The sequence below is a fragment of the Cuculus canorus genome, chromosome 14, assembly GCF_017976375.1.
Source record: "Cuculus canorus isolate bCucCan1 chromosome 14, bCucCan1.pri, whole genome shotgun sequence".
In the NCBI taxonomy this organism is placed as follows: Eukaryota; Metazoa; Chordata; class Aves; order Cuculiformes; family Cuculidae; genus Cuculus; species Cuculus canorus.
Genome location: NC_071414.1, coordinates 14,586,764 through 14,608,603, shown reverse-complemented (window position 1 = coordinate 14,608,603; position 21,840 = coordinate 14,586,764). Strand labels below are relative to the sequence as shown.

Below are 21,840 nucleotides of genomic sequence, written 5' to 3'. Positions count from 1 at the left end.
TTCGCATCGTGCCTCTAAATCCTTCTCCATCCAGGCTTAACCCCAGGGCTGGCTTACGTGGAGAAGTGGAGCTGGTGTGGCAGTGACAAGGTGATTACCTAGCGGTGCCAGCGTGGTGAGGCTCTCCCCATAGCGATGGGGAGTGAGGGGCAGGGATGCCCACCCGAAGGGTGCAGGCAGGAGAGCAGAGGGACAACCCATCTGGCTGCAGTGATTAGGATGTGGCTGTGTCTCTGTGGGCTGAACACTGGGGCTCTGTGAGATGCCAGAGTGGGAGTCCTTGTGCACGTGGTGAGGAGTAGGTCTTGGGGTCTCTTCTCCATGAAGGTGGATGCTTGCTTCCTCCCTTGCACCCCGTTCCAGTGGCTTGAGGGAGATGCGTGAGCGATTTTCTGCCATGTCACACCCATGTTTTTGAGCTTAACTCCCATCTTTGGGCCACAGGGTTGGGACAGTTGATTTATTCAACAGATGGGACTTGTGAACTGCCTGATTTCCCCTGCGTGCACCTGCTGCTGAACCTATTGCACACTCCTGATAAATCAAACCTTGCTGCAATGGTCTGTTGGGGCTGCTGGCCCTTCCATTTCTTCCGGATCAGCTTGCACTTCCTTGCTTATATTTAATCCTTCCATTGCATCCCTGTAAAATCCCACCAGAGGTTAAAGGAGGAGTGCTACAAGCTGCTGATGGAGATGGTTTTGTGGCCTCACATCCCCTCCTGCCTGTTTGCCTCTCCAAGGTGCGGTGGTTCTTCAGAAAGCATTTGTGGCCACTAACTCTGGCCGGGGGGCAACTGCAGCCCCCAAACCACACCAGGAAGGGGAGGAAAAGCTTTTTGACCATTTTCCCCTTCTTCCTCCAGCTCTCTTAGATTTGAAGTGCTGAAAATAATGCGTTTTCCTGGCCACTGGTTGTGCTCCTTGCCTGCCCTGGGGTTGGATCCGGCCCCACGGGTGCTGCGGGCTCCTGGCTGTGCCAGGGAAGCTGCTTGGATGCTGATTGTGTTTGTCAGGCTGGCCAGATTAAGAGTGCTGTGGCTAAGCCTCCTTGCCGAGCCTCCTCTCGAGCAGAGCCTGGGCTTTGCTCAGAGACCCACCCGAAAGCAGCATTTTCCGGGGCTCTTTCTCCTGTGATCCTTGCTGTGCGGCTGTGGCTGAGCACCCGATGGGAGCCTGACCTGCCGTGCAGTGTTTCTGGGGGCCTGAGGTTTGCACGTTGCACTTGGGCTGACATTTCCAGCCGGTGCCTTTTAAATAACCACCATGGTTTTAAAAGGCACCTGAGCAGCTTTTAAATATCAGGTTAAAAGGCAGTTTGACTTTGGCTGTCTCCTTGCCAGCTTTTGCGGTTATTTTCTGTTTTACTATCATGTTTCACTTTTTGTTTTAGACACACTTTTGGTCTTGAGAGCTCGTTTTGTGTTCTTGGACTTAAACCTTCTCCATTCTCTGGTGTGGAGCTGTTGGTTCTGTCACCGCTGCCAGGGATGCACAGAGGTTTGCTGGGCAGTGCGCCACCAGCACCCACTCGTGTGGGGAGAACCCTGAGCAGGAGCAACCCTGGCCGCCAGCATCACCCTAAAACCCTCTGCATCTTCCCTGCAGAGGGTTTGCTCCGGCAGTGAACCAGCAGAGCAGGATTCCTGTCCGCTTTCCGCCTCGGCAGCGGGTTCGTGGGGCGGGATGCTGCCTGCCCAGGTCCTGGCTCACACCTGGCTGCTCCAGGGGTCCGGCGCTGGCCCCTGCCCGGGCAGGCATTGCCTTCGTGCTTTGACATGGCAACCTCGCTCCCCAGTGAGACTCAGCTGGCATCTGCACAGAGATGCTGTCTCCAAAGACTGGTCATTAACTACTGCAATTAAAAGCTTTTAGAAGAGGATGGACTAATGAAGCCCCCTTGGAAACAGCAGGTGGTGTGGACGCGGGGCCCTGTTCCCATCTGCTTTTCCCATGAGGATGGGCACACCATCCTGCCCATCAGCCACCAGCTACAGTGCTTGGCATCAAATCTGCTCATTGTCACTTCCCTTCCTGTTGCCATGAGAATGTGGCTGCCAGCACCCAGACCTAAAAGACGAGAGAAACAGAGGGGGAATTGGGTGGCACAGCTGGGATGCTTAATAACGTGATTCTGGCTCTCTGTATCCCTAGGGGTGGCACCTTGGCAAGGAATGCTCCTTCTGCATGGGTACACCTCTAAAAGCAACATTCCTGTGTCTGTGTCTAGACATAAGGAAGAATTTCTCTAGACGTAAGGAAGAATATCTTCACAATGAGGGTGGTGAGGCACTGGCACAGGTTTCCTGGAGAAGTTGTGGCTGCCCCTTCCCTGGAGGGCTTCAAGGCCAGGTTGGATGGGCCTTGGGCAGCCTGATCTAGTGGGATGTCCCTGCCCGTGGCAGGGGAGTTGGATGATCTTTAAGGTCCCTTCCAATCCAAACTGTTCTATGATTCTGTGTGTGCTCCTCCTTTCGGACCTGCCCCAAAACCCTAGCAGAGTGTTCTCCTGGGGATGCTGAAGGTCCAGACATGTGGGAGGGAAGAAAGGAGTGAGCTGGGACAGGTCATACCTGAGGATGCAAGGAACACCCTCTCCTGGTCCTGCCTGGAGATCATCCATGTGTGCAAAGATAAATTACAAACCAGTAAAACGAGGTGCTCGGCTGTGGCCAGCACCGCTGGCAGAGGAGGTTGCTGGCGCGTGGTGGAGATGGAGGCTGGTTGCCAGCAGCATGCGTGGGGTCCAGGTGGAGCAGCGTCATGCCAGCAGGGTTGGGAAGCAGGGCCTGGAGTACGGCTTGCTGCAGGGAAGGGCAGGGATGACAGGATTACCCTGCCAAGCCCCAGCCTGTAATCCACGGTACCGCTCAGCCGGCCACGTTTAATCCTGTTATGTGCCCGGCTGGTGTCTGTAGGGTGGGCGCTCTGCCGCGATGCCAGCACAGGGAGCTCTCCCTGGGAAGAACCAGGGACCTCTGCCCTTATTCTTGGTGCTGGGGATGGGTTTGGGAATGGTTCTGCAAGACGCAGTGCCACCACTTTTTTTCCTTAACCACACTGGGCACATCCATGTTCCTCTGGCCTGCTTCACCTCCCAGCAACCAGTGTCCCATCCTTCTTCTTTCCTTTCTTTTCCTTTTTTTAATAGGCTTTTCACAGGGTAGGGAAAAATATTCCCAAGGTCCCTTCAGCCCCACGTGGGTGCTCCCACGTGCCGGTCTCAGTGACCTTGGCTGGCGTCTCCTGGCTCGGCCTCATGCCGCCTGGCCGGCTGCCCGCGTCCCTCCCTGTGATCCAGCCTGGGTCATGGAGCGCTCGGATGCCCTGCAGTTCTCCCCACTGCAGCCTGGCTCCTGCTGAGAGCTGCTTCTTGGGCTGTTTGGTGCAACGAGGACTCTTGAGGGGGTTCGGGTTCCCCCCATAGCACCTGTCAGGTGCTGCCATGCCCTGTGGCACGTGTAGTGCTGCATTCCTGCCCCGGCGCCGTCAGGAGCTTGCGGCGCTCTCATGGCAAGCCCTGGCACGCCAGCGAGCTCACTGAGGGATCTGCCAGGGCTGCCGCACTGGGGTAAATAAAAGTGTTGGTGGTGGTACCGACACCATCCCTCCCAGCTCATCCCACCTCTCTCTTGCAGGGCACCGCGTGGAGCCGGGGGTCCACCATGCCTACGTGCGTGCCGCGAGCCGCGCCGAGGCTGCCCACCACCCCCTCGCCCTGCTGAGGCCATGGGGCTGCTGCTGCCACTGCCACCACCACGGGGATTTCGGCTTGGCAAGGGGACCCTCGATGCGTCTGCCATGGTGACATGAAGCGGACAGCGAGGGACGCCGGACTGCTGGAAGGGAGAGAGCCTGCACAGGCTGCCTGCTAGTGTTTTAATTTATTAGAAGTATTCAGTTTTGTTTTACCTATTTTTTTTTTACTAAGAAGTTGGTTGCTTCTTCCCCTCCCCGGGGCTTGCGAGGGGAGGGGGTGAGCAGGGGAGAGGGGCCCCACCTCGCCCCACGGATGCAAGGATGACTGTGCTGGCCAGGGCCCGGCGGGGTATCCGGCAGCTCTCTCCGCAGGTGGTGTTGCTCCTTCTCTTCATCTTCTGCCTGCTCAGTGTTTTCATCTCTGCGTATTATTTATATGGGTGGAAAAGGGGCTTGGAGCCCTCCGGGGATGTGGTGGGTCCGGACTGTGATGAGCCCAAGGTCGCCCCTTCTCGTTTGCTGCCACTGAAAGCCCTCAAGGTGGCCGACTCCTCCCGCACGGACCCCTTGGTGCTGGTTTTTGTGGAGAGCCTCTACTCCCAGCTGGGCCAGGAGATCGTGGCCATTTTGGAGTCGAGCCGCTTCAAGTACAGGACAGAGATTGCCCCGGGGAAGGGGGACATGCCCACACTGACTGACAAAGACCGGGGACGTTTTGCCCTCATCATCTACGAGAACATCCTCAAGTACGTCAACCTGGACGCCTGGAACCGGGAGCTGCTGGACAAATACTGCGTGGAGTACGGTGTGGGCATCATCGGCTTCTTTAAGGTAAGCATGAGCCAAGACCCCACGGCCAGGCCGGGTGCGAGCAGAGGGCTTTGCTCTCCCTTTACTTTCTGCAATCAGCGCAGTTGTGGCAGAACCAGCCGGCAGCCTGGCAGGGGGCAAAGGCCTCTAGCAGAGAGCACCATCTTAGCCTTCTTTCCACGGAAGGGCTGTGCAGCCCCTGGGAGTTTTGGGGGTAGAAATGCACCTCTGGGATCAGACCGGTTGCTTTTAGCATCTCGTTTCCCAGCAGTGACTCTTGCTGGGGTTTGCCTGAAGCATGAGCAGGTACTTTGCTTGGCAGCCCCCTGCCCAGGGCTTACAGCCCCAGGGCACTTTACACGTTGAACATGAGCAGGATTGAGCGTGCGAGGGGGATGAGGGCATCCCGTGCTTCGGAGAGGAAGGGAGGGGACCTGGCTATCAGAAGCTGATTTTTTGCTACTCAAATGGTTTGCCTTAAATCATTTGTTCTCGGATGTTGAAAGTGCAGCAGAGGCAGTGTCCTTCAGCACCTTATCTCACTCTCACAAGCAGCCCAGATGCACTTGCTGCCCAGAGAGGTCGTGCTTGCCAGTAGGGAGAGCCTTATGAAGCAGCATCATCCCCCACAAGCTCAGTTCCAGAATTTTCCTTGAAGAAGACCCAGCAAAAAAAAATCAATAATACTCTGCAAGAGGGGCCACTTGTGTGCCCACCATCCTGGCAGGAGAAGAGAAGGACTAGAGCCCAGATGGTGTCTTTGCGCTTACTTCTCTCACTCCTTTTCCTCCCTTTTCTCTTTTTCTTTCTTTTCCCTTAACATGGATTTAGCAGCCAATGCCGATCTTGTTCCTAAGAATGCCTATACAAATAAATTCCTTTTTGGACCAATCGTTTGGCATCGTTTTGCCTTCATTTAGCCCAGTGGGTATTGAATCCACAAATTCTACAGGGAGACCCAGGGTCTTATCCCAGCAACCCTTGGCAACCCATGTCCTGTCCAGGCTTGGGTTGTGGCACTGGCACATGGATCTCAGGAGGTGGTGAGCTTCCTACCCCCTTGACATGGCCATCAGTGCCCCTGGTGAGGCCCTGTCTGCACCACTAGGCTGGGCACTTCACGTGTCTTTCAATGCCTCTGTCCCTGGCATCCTGTCTCCTCCAGCTCCCATCTCTCCCCATACAGGCCAACGAGAACAGCCTGCTTAGTGCCCAGCTGAAGGGCTTCCCCCTCTTCCTGCACTCCAACCTGGCGCTGAAGGACTGCAGCATCAACCCCAAATCGCCCCTGCTGTACATCACTCGCCCCAGCGAGGTGGAGAAGGGTGTGCTCCCTGGGGAGGACTGGACCGTCTTCCAGTCCAACCACTCAACCTACGAGCCGGTTCTCCTGGCCAAGACCAAGTCAGCTGAGTCCATCCCGCACATGAGTGTGGATGCGGCGCTGCACACCACTGTGATGCAGGACCTGGGCCTCCACGACGGCATCCAGAGGGTGCTTTTTGGCAACAACCTCAACTTCTGGCTTCACAAGCTCATCTTCGTGGACTCTGTCTCCTTCCTGACAGGAAAGAGGCTCTCCCTGCCCCTCGACCGCTACATCCTGGTGGACATCGATGACATCTTTGTGGGCAAGGAGGGCACCCGCATGAAGGTGGAAGATGTCAAGGTGCGGCTGTGATGTCCTGGCTGGGTGGGCAGGGGATGCATGAGCCTGGGCACTTGTGCCTGCTCTGAGATATTGCAGGGATGGGCATTTTTGACCCCAGAGCATCCTCTGGCCTGCTGGGATCACCACTGTGAAGCTCTCGGGGACACGATTCCTCGTCCTTGAGTGGCAGCAGTCCTCGCGGCTGTGAGTGGAGGACATCTTGCTCTCTCTCTCGCAGGCGCTGTTCAACACGCAGAATGAGCTGCGCACCCACATCCCGAACTTCACCTTCAACCTGGGATACTCAGGGAAATTCTTCCACACGGGTGAGGAGGGCAAGGGCATCACTTTGTATGTTAGTGCCATACAGCTGGTGTTGGGCCATGAACTGATGCTCAAAGAGCCTGATGTCAAGGCCACGGGAGAGTCCTTGAGCATCTCACCCACTGCCCCCATCACCTGCTCACTGAGAGGGGCTCTGCCCCAGCTGCTCGTGTGTTGCACTGCGTGCCTGGCACTAACGGTGAGCATTGTGCCCCCAGGTACCGATGCTGAGGATGAAGGCGATGACCTGCTGCTGTCCTACGTGAGGGAGTTCTGGTGGTTTCCCCACATGTGGAGCCACATGCAGCCTCACCTGTTCCACAACCAGTCGGTTCTTGCCGAGCAGATGACCTTAAACAAGAAATTCGCTGTCGTGAGTAAGATGCCACTGGTGGGGATACTTGTGGTGGGGTGAGGATGGGAGAAGGGGGCAGAAAGGTTTCCTGGGGCACCCAGGTGACATTCTCTGCTTGCCAGAGCAAAAGGATGTAGTGATGTTAAGTCACGTCCCCCATGTTGCAGCTGGGTGGGTAAATCCATAGATATGCTGGTACCCGGAGCAAAAGGATTTATCTGCAGCAGCCGACTTGCTGCTGTGGCAGAGAGCTGCCCTGTGTCTGTTTGAGGGGAGACATCGCCTGTGCGTTGCCAGGCCAGGGGGATGCGGAGGTCAGACCCTGGGGAGAACGGGAGGTCCAACCTGGGTGATGTGGGGGTCCAATCCATGGTTCTGCAGAAGGATGAAGGATTCTGGAATGGTGGGAATGTGCTGGGAGGCTCCTGCTGAGGGAAACTCCCTCTGCAGGCCGAGCTGTCAGGGACATGTTTGATTTATGAAGACAGGCTCTGACGTGCTGCTTGGTAAGGGGTTGTCCATCCTCTTGAAGCGTTCTTTATCTGCCCTGGATAAAGCTACCATTGAGAGCAGATCATAGACTGGTTTGCTCACAGATGTCTTGAATCCAAAGGAGTAAAGCCAGACTCAGTAATAATAACTGGAGCCTATGGCCTAAGAGAGGGATCTTCAGGCTAACTTGAAGTCATTTTCTGATAATTAGAGTTGCTTAATTAGAGAGAGCAGACCACCCCTAATTGTGATGGGCAATTGTCCATCAGAATTACCAGACTGTTTTATATCTACTGATAATAAACGAATTTACAGCCCTGTATAGATGTATCTCCTCGTTCTCCACAGTAAAACTTTACTGCTGTTGTTTTGTCGGTGACAGCAGAGATGGCAGGGGTGAAAGTGGTCCATGTGAAGCAGAAGAGTGAGGTCCACTCAGCACATCTGCTCCTGAGCTCCATTTCCTAGTGACAGCCCTGGTTAGGAGAGAATGCACAGGCACAACCCTGCTCTGGCTACTCTCTAGAGGCACGAACAGACAATTTGTAGTTGGGAATGGGCAGTTCCTTGGGGACAGATTGATTTTGGGGTCTCCATGGTCACCCACTTCCTGCTCCCTTCTCTGCAGGAGCATGGCATCCCCACTGACATGGGGTACGCTGTGGCCCCCCACCACTCGGGTGTGTATCCTGTCCATGTGCAGTTGTACGAAGCTTGGAAGCAGGTTTGGTCAATCAAAGTGACGAGCACGGAAGAGTACCCTCACCTGAAACCTGCTCGGTATCGCCGTGGCTTCATTCACAATGGTATCATGGTAGGTGGACAGGCTTTATTTCTGGTGCTTCTCTCCTCTTGCCTTCTCCACTGAAACCCAGAACCTCAGTGGGTGGTTTCTGGGTGGCTCAGATGCTTTGATTTGAGGGGGCTGTGCCCTCTGCTCATCCGACACGGAGGAATCTCGTATAAATACAATTTTTGGCTTCTCCATCTGTCCACCTCTATCCCTTGTGGGTAGCAGGGTCCAGGTTGAGGATGGTGGAGCTGGTCGTGACCTATGAGGGTTTGAGAACCCACTTTTTGTTTGAGGGGAGAAGGGGACCCAGCCCTGGATGCCATGCAGCTGTTTCATTGCCCTCACTCTTCCTCCGCATCTATATCTTTCCTCCTCCTGCTCCATCAATATCTTTCTCCTGCCCCAGGTACTGCCCCGTCAAACCTGTGGCCTCTTCACACACACCATCTTCTACAACGAATACCCCGGTGGCTCCAGTGAGCTGGACAAAATCATCAACGGGGGTGAACTGTTCCTGACTGTGCTCCTCAACCCTGTGAGTACTGCCGTGCGGCTGCTGGGGGACAGACGGACAGTGCCGCTCCCCAGTGCCGCTGTGGGAGATTTCCCTGATGTCCTCAGCCGGGGTGGGAGCCATTTGCATGGGATGGCTGCCAGGCGAGGCTCCACTAAGCCCTGCTTTGTCCTCTCCGCTTCAGATCAGCATCTTCATGACCCATCTGTCCAATTACGGCAACGACCGCCTGGGCTTGTACACCTTCAAGCACCTGGTCCGCTTCCTCAACTCCTGGACCAACTTGAAGCTGCAGACGTTGCCGCCTGTGCAGCTGGCACAGAAATACTTCCAGATCTTCTCTGAAGAGAAGGACCCGCTGTGGCAGGTAGACCGTGTGCCTGCAGTGGGAGGAGCTGCCTCGTTTATTGTGCTGGGAAAGGGAAGTGGCATATATCTCTAAGCGGGAGATGGGACTAAGTGACCTCCTCAGGTCCCTTCCAACCCGGATTAACCTCTGATCCCTTGGGCAGGCAGTGTTTTTTCACTTCTCTGTGGTTCTGTGGGCGGTGCCAGGAAGGAGTTTGCTCCATAGACCTAGAGATAAGCCTGGTCTTTGCCCTGCGCGCTGAACAGTGTGCCCTCCCCATGTGTCTGCTCGGGCTGAGGGAGCTGTGAGTGGTGGTGTGCTGTCCTGTCCAGGCTGCCGTGTCTCTAATCCTCCTCGCTGTGTTTCAGGACCCATGTGAAGATAAACGGCACAAAGACATTTGGTCCAAAGAAAAGACTTGTGACCGATTCCCAAAGCTTCTCATCATTGGGCCTCAAAAAACAGGTGTTTCCCTTCACCCTTGATGCCACGAGCATGTTGGGAGGCTTATGGGTATCCCTCCCCACACGCCGAAAGAGCCTGTCAGCCCTCCTGCCCTGAAGCAAAGCTTGGAGGGAGGTTTGGCCCAAGCCAGCTCTCACTTTCCGTTTCAGGAACGACTGCCCTTTATCTCTTCTTGGGGATGCACCCAGACCTGAGCAGCAACTACCCCAGCTCAGAGACCTTTGAGGAGATACAGTTCTTCAACGGACACAACTATCACAAGGGCATCGACTGGTAGGTCTCCTTGCTGCTGGGACTGAGCTGGGAGCACTGGTTCCTTCCGGAAGAGCAGTAATGGTGCTGCAGGCTTTCCCATTGACCTCGCAGCTGCTGGGCTCTTGGCAGAGAGTACCTGGCTGCAGCAAGGTTGGATGAATCCTGCATGGGCTCTGCCCTTCACAAAAGCACGCTCATACATCACCTTCAGGCCATCACACCACCACGGTTTATGTCTGAGATGTCGTCCTGAAGGTGAAGGCCACTTGCCAGGACTCAGAAGTGCCCTTGGCAGAAGCCGGGTCAATGTGTGTGCATGTGATACCTCCTCCTTTTGGCATCTGCCTCGGGAATCTGGTGACACCTGGGCCTCTGAAATATCTGGAGAGACCCTGCAGGATTAGCGCATTATACAGTGTTTGAGATATCACCTTCAATCAGGGGTGCTGGGGACATCTTGGTGCCCATCTGCCTGCCTTACGCTGTGTCTCCCCCAGGTACATGGAGTTCTTCCCCATCCCCTCCAACACCACCTCTGACTTCTACTTTGAGAAAAGTGCCAACTACTTTGACTCAGAAGTGGCTCCCCGGCGAGCCGCAGCCCTGCTCTCCAAGGCCAAAGTCATCACCATCCTCATCAACCCTGCAGATCGAGCCTACTCCTGGTATCAGGTGAGCTGCCCACCTCTTCCTCAGCCTGGGCAGCCCCGTGGGGTGGTGGGCAAGGGGCTTCCTTCTGTCAGCTTGGTTTGGGAGTTGGGGTGGCTGTGGACGCCACATTTTTTCCTGAACAAGACTCGCAAGGACTTGGCGGGTGGTTTGGGCAGCCCAAGATTTGAGTTGCCTCAGGAACAAACCTGCCTTGCTCCTGCCTGACAGCACCAGCGAGCTCACAATGACCCGGTGGCCCTGAAATACACCTTCCATGAGGTGATCACAGCAGGACCCGAGGCTGCTCCGAAGCTCCGGACCCTACAGAACCGCTGCCTGGTGCCAGGCTGGTATGCTACCCACATCGAGCGCTGGCTGAACAGCTACCACGCTAACCAGGTAGGGATGGGAGCACCCCACTCCTACAGCAGCAGCACCCTGGGAGCCCCCTCATCCAAGCAAGGATGCAGGGGGAGGAGGGCTTGTGCTCAACGTCAGCTGCAAGGTTGCTCCCGTGGGAGCTGCTTTGCTCGTATCCTTAAAAACATGGAGCGAAGAGTAAAGTACTTGGAGAAGGAGCAGAGGGGAGCTACTGTGCAAGGAGGAAGCTGTTGTAGTGTGAGATTGGTGATGGATGATGCATAAAGATGTCTTTGTGCTGGTCCTGGACATGTCGGTCTTTCTGCTGCTCCTCTGGCAAAGCAGTGTCGAAAGGGGGCCACGGGGTGGAGGGCTGTGGGTGGCTCTGCAGGGGCACCCACTGCTCTCAGCCACAGACCCCTGCAGGGCTGCCCTGTCTGGTGTCACCGTCGTGTCAGAGCAGGACAAAAATAGCAGGCAAAGCTGCCCATGGTTCAAGCTGCCTGCGGGGGAAATGGGGGCTGGATGCCAGCCCCGCTGTGACCTGCACAGTGGAGCGCTGCTGGCAGTGCACAGACTCAGGCCCTGGATGGATTTTCCACCATCGTTTAACCTTATAAAGTTTATTAGTCGTCAGCTTCTGGCGTAATTGCTGTAATGCAATCCTGGCTGGCTCTGAGTTGAGTGGCCCTGAGCCGAAGCTCTGATGTTCTTCTGGATGGATCCTGGCCCTGGCTTTTTTTTTTTTTTTTTTTTGCATTTCATTTTCCAACCCCCAGTGTAAGTGAACACCGGGGCACATTAGCATTCAAGAGGGGACCCTCTGCAGGCTGGTGGTAAATTTGGCTCCGAGATTGCAAAAGGTGCGGTAAAGGTGTCATTATGCCCCAGGAGAGCAGCGCTGGGAGGTAGCGGGACCTCACCGCCCTGCCTTGCTCCTTACAGATCCTGGTCCTGGATGGCAAACTGCTCCGAACGGAACCTGCCAATGTGATGGAGACAGTCCAGAAATTCCTTGGTGTGACCAACTTCATCGATTACCACAAGACCCTGGCGTGAGTCCTTTCCTGAGCTTCTCCTCGCTCCAACCTGCCATTGCTCCTGGTGCAGTGGTCTGCCCGTGGGACTCGCTGCAGAGCTGTGCTGGTTTTGATAAGACCAAGGTTTCAGTGGAGACCTGAACAGCAGCTCCTTACCGCACCCTGCGCTGGGGTAGCTGCAATCAGAAATAACCTTCAACAAGCACCTTGCCTTGCTGAGCTTATCCAGGCACTGCAGTGCGGTTGGTGGTGTCACCCGGGGCAGCCCAGGAGCAGTTCTGGGCTCCTGGAACAGAGATCAGGGGTGCATTTGTGCCACTTGTGATACTGTTGAGCCCTGGCACCCTGGCTGCTCGTGCACACACTGCAGAGAGGGGCTCTTGCTGCTGGCCGTGTGGCACCTCTGTTGGTCCCATCCCACTCTCAGTCTTCCAGATATGAAAGCCCACTATGGGAAACAGGAGCTTTCAGAGCTGCTAGAAAAGCAATGATTTACCTCTGTGCCACGCTTGCCCATATACATGGCTGCCCTAAGCCTGCACCCTGGTGTTGTGGGGCTCCTGAGGATATCCAGGGCCAAAGGTGCTGCAGAAAATAATAATTAAACCCATGTAGATCCCCATGTTCCCCCACAGCAGGGCGATGTGGTGATGAATGAACCTTCTTGGGCCACTTACTGTGCAACTGTACAAGGAAGCTGTTGCACAAATGGGTCAATAATGAGATGTTAGCTGGGCTGTGAATTAAAAAGAGGTGGAGAAGTTCTCCCATGCAGGGCTGAGCAGCAGTGCTTGGCTGCAGCAGTCGTGTAGGGGCAAAAGAGGTGAGGCAGAGCTCTTGCTTTGCAGGTTTGATCCAAAGAAAGGATTCTGGTGTCAGCTTCTGGATGGAGGGAAAACGAAATGCTTGGGAAAGAGCAAAGGGAGGAAGTACCCTGAGATGGATTCGGATGTGAGTATGGAGAAAGCCTCCCAGGACAGCCCTGAGCAGGGCTGGGGGGGCTGTGTTGGGGTGGTGGGCTCAGAGCTGGTCTTCCTGACTCTCCTCTCTCTTCTCCTCTTGTTGCAGTCACGTGCGTTCCTGCGGGACTATTACAGGGACCATAACATAGAGCTCTCCAAGCTCCTGTACAAAATGGGGCAGACACTGCCCACCTGGCTGCGGGAGGAGCTGCAGAGCACCAGGTAGCTGCCGCCCGCTGCCTGCCCAGCAATTCCCGAGCGGGGCCAAGCCCTGCATCCAGCGGGATCTTCCTCAGCAATACCCGGCCGTGGCCTTGGAAGGGACCCCAGGAGCAGACAGCTGTGCCAGACGCTGCCCAAGCAGTGGCCTGATCGCAGTCCCTGTGCTGCCACCTCTCTGCCAACCTCGCATTTCTCTTTGATTTAGTTTTCCTTTTTAATTTCTAGGCCTGTCAGTGAGGTCCTTTTCTGCCCTGTTCCAGTATGGGGAAGCGGCACAAACTCCCCCTTTCTCTGCCCAAAGCAGGCCCTGACTCCCCTGGGCCTAGAATCATAGAACATCCCGAGTTGGAAGGGGCTCACAAGGGTCATCGATTCCAACTTTTGTCCCAGCATTTGGCCAACACGCTCAGAACTGTGGTGTCAATGTAGGGATTGTCCTGTGCAGGGCCAGGAGCTGGACTTGATGATCCTTGTGGGTCCCTTCCAACTCTGGACATCCTCTAATTCTATGATAAGAATTGACACATCTCCATGCTTCAGAGGTACAGGTTCCTGAAAACAACCAGCATTCAGCTGCGTAGGATTTACTGTATTTAAATTAGGCAGTAGTGCCTCCTTGTTTTCATTTACTTCAGTCTTACAATGCTCTTCCGAGACCTGAGGAAATCGGATGCCAGTATCACATTCTATTCTCCTTCCAAATAAACAAGATCTTGTAGTCAGTGGAAAAGTAAATCCATCATAAGCTCCGAGGGCAGAGGAGAAACTCTGGGCACGCTGGAGGTGACTTTGCTGAGCTGGAGCAGAGGAACGAAGCTAGTGGACACCCAAAGCATGGAAGGACTTGGACCCGCTCCTGCCATTGGCCTCGTGGCAGGAAGCAGGAGAGCTCGCTGGATTCCCCCACCATCTACTTGAAAAAGCTGTGAACAAGGTGGATTTTTCTTTCAAAGACTCCTGTCATCTCTGTTGGTTTTCAAGCTCCTCAATCTTGAGTTGGATTTGATGATCCTTGTGGGTCCCTTCCAACTGAGGACATTCTATGATTCTATGAAGCTCTTCCTCCCCGTCTACGGGCAACGCAGTGGGACCATGGCTGAGCAGAAGGATCCGGTGTGCTGGTCCCAGCGTGCTGACCCCAGCCTGCTTCCATCCCCACCAAACCCTCCCTTTGCAATCTTGTACACACGTGGTGTTTCCTGTGGTAAAGCTGAGCAGCGTCCAGCGTCCCCCAGCGTGGAGGAGCACCGGCCCTTGGGGACTGGGTGGATGTTGGGACAACAGCAGTCGGAAGGATGCTGAGAACTTCGAACCTCTTGACTATTAAAAATGAAAGTATTTTAATAATGTTGGGGTGCGGGAGGGGGTGGGGGGTTGTTTGGTTCCCATTTTGCAGGGCGTTGTTTTTCTTCAGTGCGGGAATTTGTACCTAAACCCTGAGGGTTTTATGTGGTCTCTTTGGTGGTACATGTGACATGGACAAAAGTCGGTGGGGAAACTGAGGAAGGTTTCCCAGATGGAGACGTGTCTTTATACTGGTGGTGCTATATGGAGCTGCAGCCCCGACTCTGCCTCTCCTCCACCCCCGAGTTCCACTGCCTGGGCTCGCAAATGAGACTGAGCCATTGCAAGATTACCGGGATGAAGGCTCAGATTTCCCTTTGGATGGAGCTGCTCTGCAGGATGCGGGATGGCAACGGTTGCTGCTGGAGGTGAAGGCAGTACCTGGAATGCTGCTCTTGCCTCCAGAGCAGAGCCAGGGCAGTGCAGGGGGAATGTAGTATTTCACCCTGGATGATGAAGCGGCACCGCTGGCAGTGGGATTTCCCAACTGGTTATTTTTGCAGGAGGCCCTGTAGCCATGCCTGGAGCCAGGGGGGGCTGCACGTCCCCTTTGCCCCTCGGTGGGGTGGCATGGGGAGAGGCTCCTGGGCACTGGTGTAAGGTCCTGTTGAACCAACTACTAATAAATTGGGGGGGGCTCTGGTTTTACTTGCTGCTTGTTGCCTCTTTCTCCTCGCTGGCATGATCCTGTCCTCCTCTGGGGCTCCCATCTGCCTTTGGGGGCTTTGGGGCCCATTTTTGGGGGGTAATTGGGGAGGAAGGGGGGTGTATGGGAGCAGCCCTCCATGCACGAGGTGGCAGCAGCCATCTAGTCCTGGATCCAGCCACGCTGCACAGACGCCTCGCGTTCCCAGGATGGAGCTTGGGGCCCGCAGCCGGCTGGGACAGCATCCAGTACTGGCTCTATTAGCACTGGGGCAGGGATTTGGGGAGTCAGGGGATCCCCACTTGCCTTCTCCCCCTGCCCGGTTAGCCAGTCGCTGCCTGCCCGTCTGCTGCTCCCGACCCCCTCCTGCAGCCTGGCCCCTGCCAAGCGCTGGAGGAAACCAAGACGGAGCCTAATGAATCCCAGCCGGGTGTGTTTGAACCTGTCCGAGTGACAAACGATGTGCGGTGCAGCAGGAGCTGCCAGACGGAGGAGAGGGGGCTGTGAGGGGAGAGCCGGGGGCTGCCTGCCTGCCCGTGCACCCGGGGCTGCCTGACGGGACAAGGAGGCTTTGAATTGTTTAATATTTTTTCAATAAAGGCCAGTTCGGATGGGGCTTTGAGCAGCCTGATCCAGTGGGAGATGTCCCTGCCCATGGCAGGGGGTGGAACTGGATGGGCTTTGAGGTCCCTTCCAATCCAAACCTTCCTATGATTGATTCTGTGATTTCTATGAGATTTTGACCATGCTGGAGCCCATCCAGGCCATGCACCCCATGGTTTGCTTCTCGGTGACCCCCAAGCCCAGGAGGGAGTGGGGGACCCCTGCCCGGTGCTGGCCTCCAGCCCTCATTGTCCCCTTCCAGCTCTGGGCGATATGCAAACCCCTGGCTCAGCCTGGCTGCCCCAGGTGGGACCAGCTGCTGCCCAGCTCAGCCCTGGGTTAATTGCTTGTTAATTAACAGTGCCAGGAGCACAGCTCAGCCCCATGCAATGGCCTCTGGGGTGCCTGGGAGGATGAGGGTGGCTTTGCCCTCTCACAGCCACAGGAGAGCCATGGAGGAGGAGGAAGGCTCCATCCCCCTCACCCTTGGCCCGTGTTGGCACTGGTGATGTTTTTGAACTTCTGTGTCTGCTGAAAATGTGCAGACTCTTCAAAATCAGTGCTGGGCTGGTCAAGGGCCAAAGGTTGAGTGGCAGCAAGAGCCCTGGCCAGCATCCCCACTCGGGGCTCAAACCCCGCTGTGCCCTCAGGCTGCTCCCTCTCCCCAGCCGGGGATGTCCTGTGGCATCCTCATCTTCCAAAGTTGCTGGAAACCCCAAGGCTGCACCTGGCCGGCTGTGAGCCCCCAGGGCTGGGGGCTGCGAGGTAAGTGGGTGGGAAGGAGCTGCCTTCTGGGGGTCTCAAAGGTCTCGGGGCTGAGCAGGAGGCTGCTCCAGACCCAGCCTGCAGGCAGGAGGGGAGAGCAAGGCTGTGGTGAGGGCTGGTTTTCCTGCTAGAGGGTCAGGTCCAGCCACGGGTGCTGCTCTCTGCACCTCAACTCATCAGCCGTGCCCTGACACGTCCCATATCCACGTCCTGACACATCCTGTGTCTGTGCCCCAACATGTCTTGTATCATCCCTGGCTGCTTGGGATGCGCCAGTGAATCCTGGCTGCAGGAGGGACGTGGATAAACTGCTGGGTGCACGGGGGCAGGCAGTGCTGGGCACACCACAGCCCAGCGGGAGGGCACAGAGGGATGCGGGCACGGAGGGATGCAGGCAGCAGGGTGCAGGGCTCACTGGCTGAGCACAGGGCTGTGGTGCTGCCCATAGGCAATGGGGAAACTTCTCACTGGGAATGCAGGTGGCTTCTGTGGTCCCTCTCCGCTGTCTCCAGCACTGCTGCCCAGAACTGGGGCTGGATCCTCCTCGCAGGTGCCTCCTGAAGCAGAGGAATGGCTGTGGTCCTGCTCCCCATGTGCAGCTGGTGTGTGATGTGCTGTCACCCCACAGCCACACAGAGCCACCCACATTGCATTGACACCAACCGAGGGGCGGTGAGGGCACCTGCTGCTGAGGTCCGAGCTGGTGGCCGTGTGGCACGGGTCTCAGCAGGGCAGGGATTCTGGCAGGAGGGCTGGAGGCACAGCGCTGTGCTCCCAGAGCTCCATCAGATGGTTCAGGGTGGGCTGAAGAGATCCCAGGTTCCTGCTGGGATCTCTTTGTGAGGGTTATAGGCCTGGAAGGGCAAATGATTTACAGCTCCCAGCTCCTCCGGCAGCTCCACTTGCTGCTAGAGAGGGCAGGTGTGCCACACAGCAGGGTGGGCACTAACTCATGAAAGCCAGGACTGGAGCTCCCAGTTTATCAGCCTTGCTTGATTTAAAACCCCATTGCTTACCCAGCCCTGGGAAGGAGAGGATGAAGGGGGGTTTGCAGGGTGTCCAGCCAGGGGTTGAGGTGGCAGTGCTGGTAGCTGGGGTACATGTACACCCTGACCAGCTCCCCCTGTGCTGGTGCTGGGGTCTCCTGGCTCCACGCAGGCTTTGGGGGCATGTGGAGAAATCTCACTGGGACTCTCCTCACTAAGCTGTCGACCTATTCCTTCTCCTTCAAAGAGGATGAAAGGGGCTCAGGCTGGCAAGCATAAACCTGTCCAGGACCTCAGCTTTGAAAACCTAGCGAGGGAGTTGGGAAGGGCCACGGAAATTGCTCTGTCACAGGGAGAAGCAAGGGTGGGTTTGGACCCTATAAATAACAGCACTTACCCACTGCAGAGGAGCCCCCCGAGAAAGGCATCCCCAGCCAGATGGCTGGAGCTTAAAGCCAGATGACGCAAGTGTTTCTCACCACAGCAGAGCTGCGAAAGTAGCAATGGTTTCACTGTTTTCCAGGCTGGGAACCTCCTCCTGGGGGATATTGTCCTGGAGTTGGGGTGCAGGTGTGACACGCTGGGACCTACATGGATGGGCAGGTGGCAGAGGTGCTGCTGGTGGGGCTCTGGCTGCAGCCAGACTCCTGCTGTGGTGGTGGGACCTTAGGGAAGGTCGGATCTGAGGAAGCCAAAAGCTTCCTTGCAATGTCACCCAGCAGTGCTGGGAGGTGACAGCGGCTGTACCGGCCCCACCAGAGGGCCGTGTTCCTTTGCATGTCCCTGGGACCTGACCTTGGCTCTCCAGCGCTGGCACTTACTGCATCCTTGTCTTGGGACCTGTGACCAGAGGGCAGTTGATGCCTAAGGACGGGGAGGGGGACAGTGCAGGTCACCAAGCCCTTGAATAAGAGCCATGCAAAATATCTCTTCTAATGCCTCTCGCTGTTTTGAAGTGACACTTTGCCATAAAATAATGCTAAATTCTGGTGTCTGAAAAATGTCAGTGTATTTTTACGATATGTTCATCTGTCCCAAGATTGCAAAGTCTGTAGGAATGTTTTTTTAGTTGTGTGTTTTCCTGTGAACACAGATAAGTCTTGTTTGGAAGATACAAATCTGTAGAATGTCTTCTGTACATTAGAAGACATTTGTATAGGAGATATTTACAACGCCCAAGACTGTAAATACAAATCGCCCATTTAAATGTCACAGCCTAAATCAGAAAAATGGTGGAGATGTAAAATAGACTTGAAATGTCAAAGGACAGATGACAAAAAGATGTTTCTTCCATCCGGGAATATAGTTTTATAACCAAATTCCATTAATCCCGGTTTTCCGGTGGCTGTAGCTAACCCAGTTCTGCTTGTAGTATTTGTTTTGTGGAGGAGACGTGGTGATGGGCAGCTCGGGGCTGTGACCCTGCAGGGCTCTGCGGGGAGCCAGACCCCTCCAGCCCCACAAATCTCCCGGGCTGGTGTCCCCCTTAGCAGCCCTTTCATCCCAGCCCCACGTCCTCCTTGCTTCCCCACCTGCCGGCCCCCCCAGCAGCCCTGCATCCCACCGCCCTCCCACAAGGCGCCTTTGTCCCGTCCCACGCTGTTTATTATTAAAACCAGGTGTTGAAGCAGCTCTAAGCCTGAGGGGAGCCAGGGCTGCTTCCCAAGCTTCTCAGGGACAAGGCGGGGAATGAACTTGAGGGGCAACTTCAGCTCGCCGAGCAATGGGGTTCCCTGAGGACTGGTGCTCGCTGGCTTTCTCAGAGCTGGAACCGGCAAGGGCAGCGCTGAAGGGGTGTCCCAGTGTCTTCTGGCTCCTAATGCGAGTCCTGCTGGCTGGCGAAGCCAGAGCCAGGCGGGTTTTGCCTGAGTGGAAAGAGATAGGGGCTGATAAGATGGTTCTTTCTGGTTTAATAATGCAGGGGACAGCTGGGAGGCAGGCGGAGCGAGGCTGGGTCAGGAGGCTTGGGGCAGCTTTCGGATGAGAAAGGGCTGTGAGGTGATGCCAAGTCCTGCAGAAAAGCAAAAGCAGACGTAAAATGGAGCTTGAGATGTCGAGGGTGTGCGAAAGGCAACAAGATGCTTTTCCTTCGGCAAACTTAGCTTCTAGCCACACAAATGCAGATATAAGTCCTCTGGGCTCAGGGAATGACAAAAAGCCAGTGACAGCGTATTGTGACCACCGAGGGGCCAGTGTTGCCATAAAAGTATAACTCAACCCACATAATGTACAGGTTTCAACCATTTTAATACTTTTCCTCCTGTTTTTAAGCCCTGCAGGGCTTCAACATTGTTTGCTTGCTGGGGCACAGCTTGCTTTTGGGATGCTCCTTGTCACAGGCTGCTTGCCTCTGCCCTGCCCGCTGATCCCGGGCAGTGATGCTGCTTTCCCCGAGGACCTTGGAGCTGCCCAGAGCACCCCCAGCAAGTTCCTGTCCTCGTCCCTTCCTGGGACGAGGTCTGGGGCCCCTTTGCAGGGCACCTGGGGAGCAAGAGAAGAGAAGCTCAGGATCCAGGTCTGCTAGGGGGGCTTTCCAGCTCTCGACACAGAAGGAAATGTTAAAAGGTTTCCTGCTGTTGCACATCTGGGTTGAGTTTCGCCGCTGGTCCCTCCCTGTACATCATGGGGCCACTGCTGCCGGTGCTGCTGGGGCTTGGAGAGCCAGGACATGAGTCCCAGCATTGGGGCAGGCAGGGAAGGGTGCTCAGGGACATCTTCCCCTCCTTGCACAGGGAGCTCAGCATGGTGCAGAGCCCACCTCATCTTCCATCTTCCCAGCCGTTCTCTGCAGTCAGAGACAAACAGCCAACCATCCAGGTATGCTGGGCTCACCCCAGCCACCTCTAAGGACCTTCTAGCTCCTTGTCCTTCTGTGCCACCTCCATCCACCACCCTCACCTGGGTTTGCCAGGATGCTTTCTCCCCACTGTCCCTCCCCAGCAGGGCATTGCTTCTGTCCTCCCCTGCTTCACATTCTGCAAGGCTGATGAGTGCCATGCAGTGCCACAGCCAGACCCCACGGCAGAGAGGAGACAGGCAGGTCTTGTCCACATACAATGCCACTGTCACACAGACACACACTCACCTGCAACACACAATCCCCAGGGCCACCGAGAAGATGCTCTGACTGCCCATCCTGCCAGCTGCGGCTCGTGGCATGACTGGCAAGCTGAGCGAGCTGAGCAGGACAGCAATGCTGCCAGCAGCCTTGAGAGCCAAGATCATAGAATAATAGAATGGTTGGGGTTGGAAGGGACCTTAAAGATCATCTGTTTCCTCTTGCCACTGGACTTACAGTTCAAAGCCCCACCCAACCTGGGCTTGAACACCTCCAGGGATGGGGCAGCCACCACTTCCCCAGACAGCCAGTGCCAGGGCCTCCGCACTCTCAGCGTGAAGAATTCCTTCCTGATGTCCAATCTAAATCTTCCCCCTTCCAATGCAAAGCCATTCCCGCTTGTCTATCACCCCATGTCCATGGAACAAGTTCCTCCCCAGCTTTCCTGCAGTTCCTTTTAGCACTGGAAGCTGCTCTAAGGTCTTCCAAAGACTTTTCTTCTCCAGGCTGAACAACCCCAACTCTCTCAGCCTTTCCTCACAGCAGAGGTGCTCCAGCCTTCAGATCATCCTTGTAGCCTCCTCTTGGCTCATTCCAACAGTTCCATATCCTTCTTAAGCTGGGGATGTTATGCCAGGGAGAGGCATGGAAATCCATCTCACAGAAACTGCCCAAAACTTTTGCCCCTTTCCCTCACAAGAAGAAGGGTAAGAGTGGGGCTTCCCCACTCCATCCTGCTCACCCACTGACACAGCCCAGACACCTCATGGCTTGCAGGGACAGGACAGACAGAAGCTGCCCCTTTATTTTGGCCACACTGGGTGAGTAGTTGCTGGGCTCCTGCTCGACGTGGACTCAGACGCACTGGAGTGTGCAGCGTCACCACCGCTGGAGCCAAGACCTGCTGGCTCTCACAGCAGACATCCCTGGGGGGGGTCCCAGTTGTGCATCCCCATGCAGGTGACCTCTATGGTGGGCTGGGAGGGGGGCCCCCCATGGCTCAAAGGTGGGTGAAGCCTATGGGTGTGTGGAGGGCTCTGTTTGGGGGTGTTTGCAGTGGGGAGGGGGCGAGAAGCAGCACAATGAGCTGGACCTCCACTCTGGGCTTCCAGCAGGGTCTCTTCCCTGGGCCACACACAGCCACGGGGATATTTATACAGGATGGGAGCATCCAGCCCTGCAAAGCCATGTGCCTCCCTTTGCACAACCCCTCAAAAACCATGCAGACCCAACACGAATCAAACGCCTCGCGATGAGCCAGAATAAATATTTTACGGTAAATTACCAAGGCTAATAATTATAAAAATCTGTACTTATGAACCAGAGCCAAGGAGAGATTTCCAAGCAGCTGGTGACCACATGGGTGATGGTGTCCCCCCACCCCGCTCCCCATCTGGGCTGATGGGCCCTCCCCATTTATGGGGAGCTGCTGGGGGGCAGGGATGGGAGGGTCTGGGGGTCTGGAGCCCTCCCTTGGTTCCCATGCTGGGGTTGATG

At 55.8% G+C, this 21,840-nt stretch overlaps 2 protein-coding genes across 4 annotated transcripts in view; both read left to right on the top strand.

Annotated features, from left to right (window-relative positions):
* The first annotated feature begins 3,657 nt into the window (after window positions 1-3,657).
* On the top strand, window positions 3,658-14,934 carry NDST1 (N-deacetylase and N-sulfotransferase 1). The gene is made up of 14 exons (XM_009561224.2): window positions 3,658-4,529; window positions 5,695-6,177; window positions 6,398-6,485; window positions 6,702-6,856; window positions 7,959-8,144; window positions 8,530-8,658; window positions 8,822-9,004; window positions 9,355-9,451; window positions 9,601-9,724; window positions 10,204-10,378; window positions 10,586-10,756; window positions 11,663-11,772; window positions 12,606-12,708; window positions 12,826-14,934. The coding sequence occupies exons 1-14, from the start codon at window positions 4,020-4,022 to the stop codon at window positions 12,943-12,945; spliced, it is 2,634 nt and encodes an 877-aa protein (XP_009559519.2). The 5' UTR covers window positions 3,658-4,019; the 3' UTR covers window positions 12,946-14,934.
* Window positions 14,935-16,136: 1,202 nt separating this feature from the next.
* Window positions 16,137-21,840, top strand: part of SYNPO (synaptopodin) — a 36,275-nt gene continuing 30,571 nt past the window's right edge. For all 3 annotated transcript variants that reach the window (XM_054079571.1, XM_054079570.1, XM_054079569.1), the window contains exon 1: window positions 16,137-16,299. The gene's annotated coding sequence lies outside the window, so the exon portion shown is untranslated. The remainder of the gene's footprint in view (window positions 16,300-21,840) is intronic.

Bases quoted from the DNA above. Each gene is read 5' to 3' on its own strand.
- NDST1 (XM_009561224.2), top strand. From the start codon at position 4,020: ATGACTGTGCTGGCCAGGGCCCGGCGGGGTATCCGGCAGCTCTCTCCG. The intron at 6,486-6,701 runs GTGAGGAGGGCA...TTGTGCCCCCAG, and splicing joins AGGGAAATTCTTCCACACGG to GTACCGATGCTGAGGATGAA. The intron at 11,773-12,605 runs GTGAGTCCTTTC...CTTGCTTTGCAG, and splicing joins GATTACCACAAGACCCTGGC to GTTTGATCCAAAGAAAGGAT.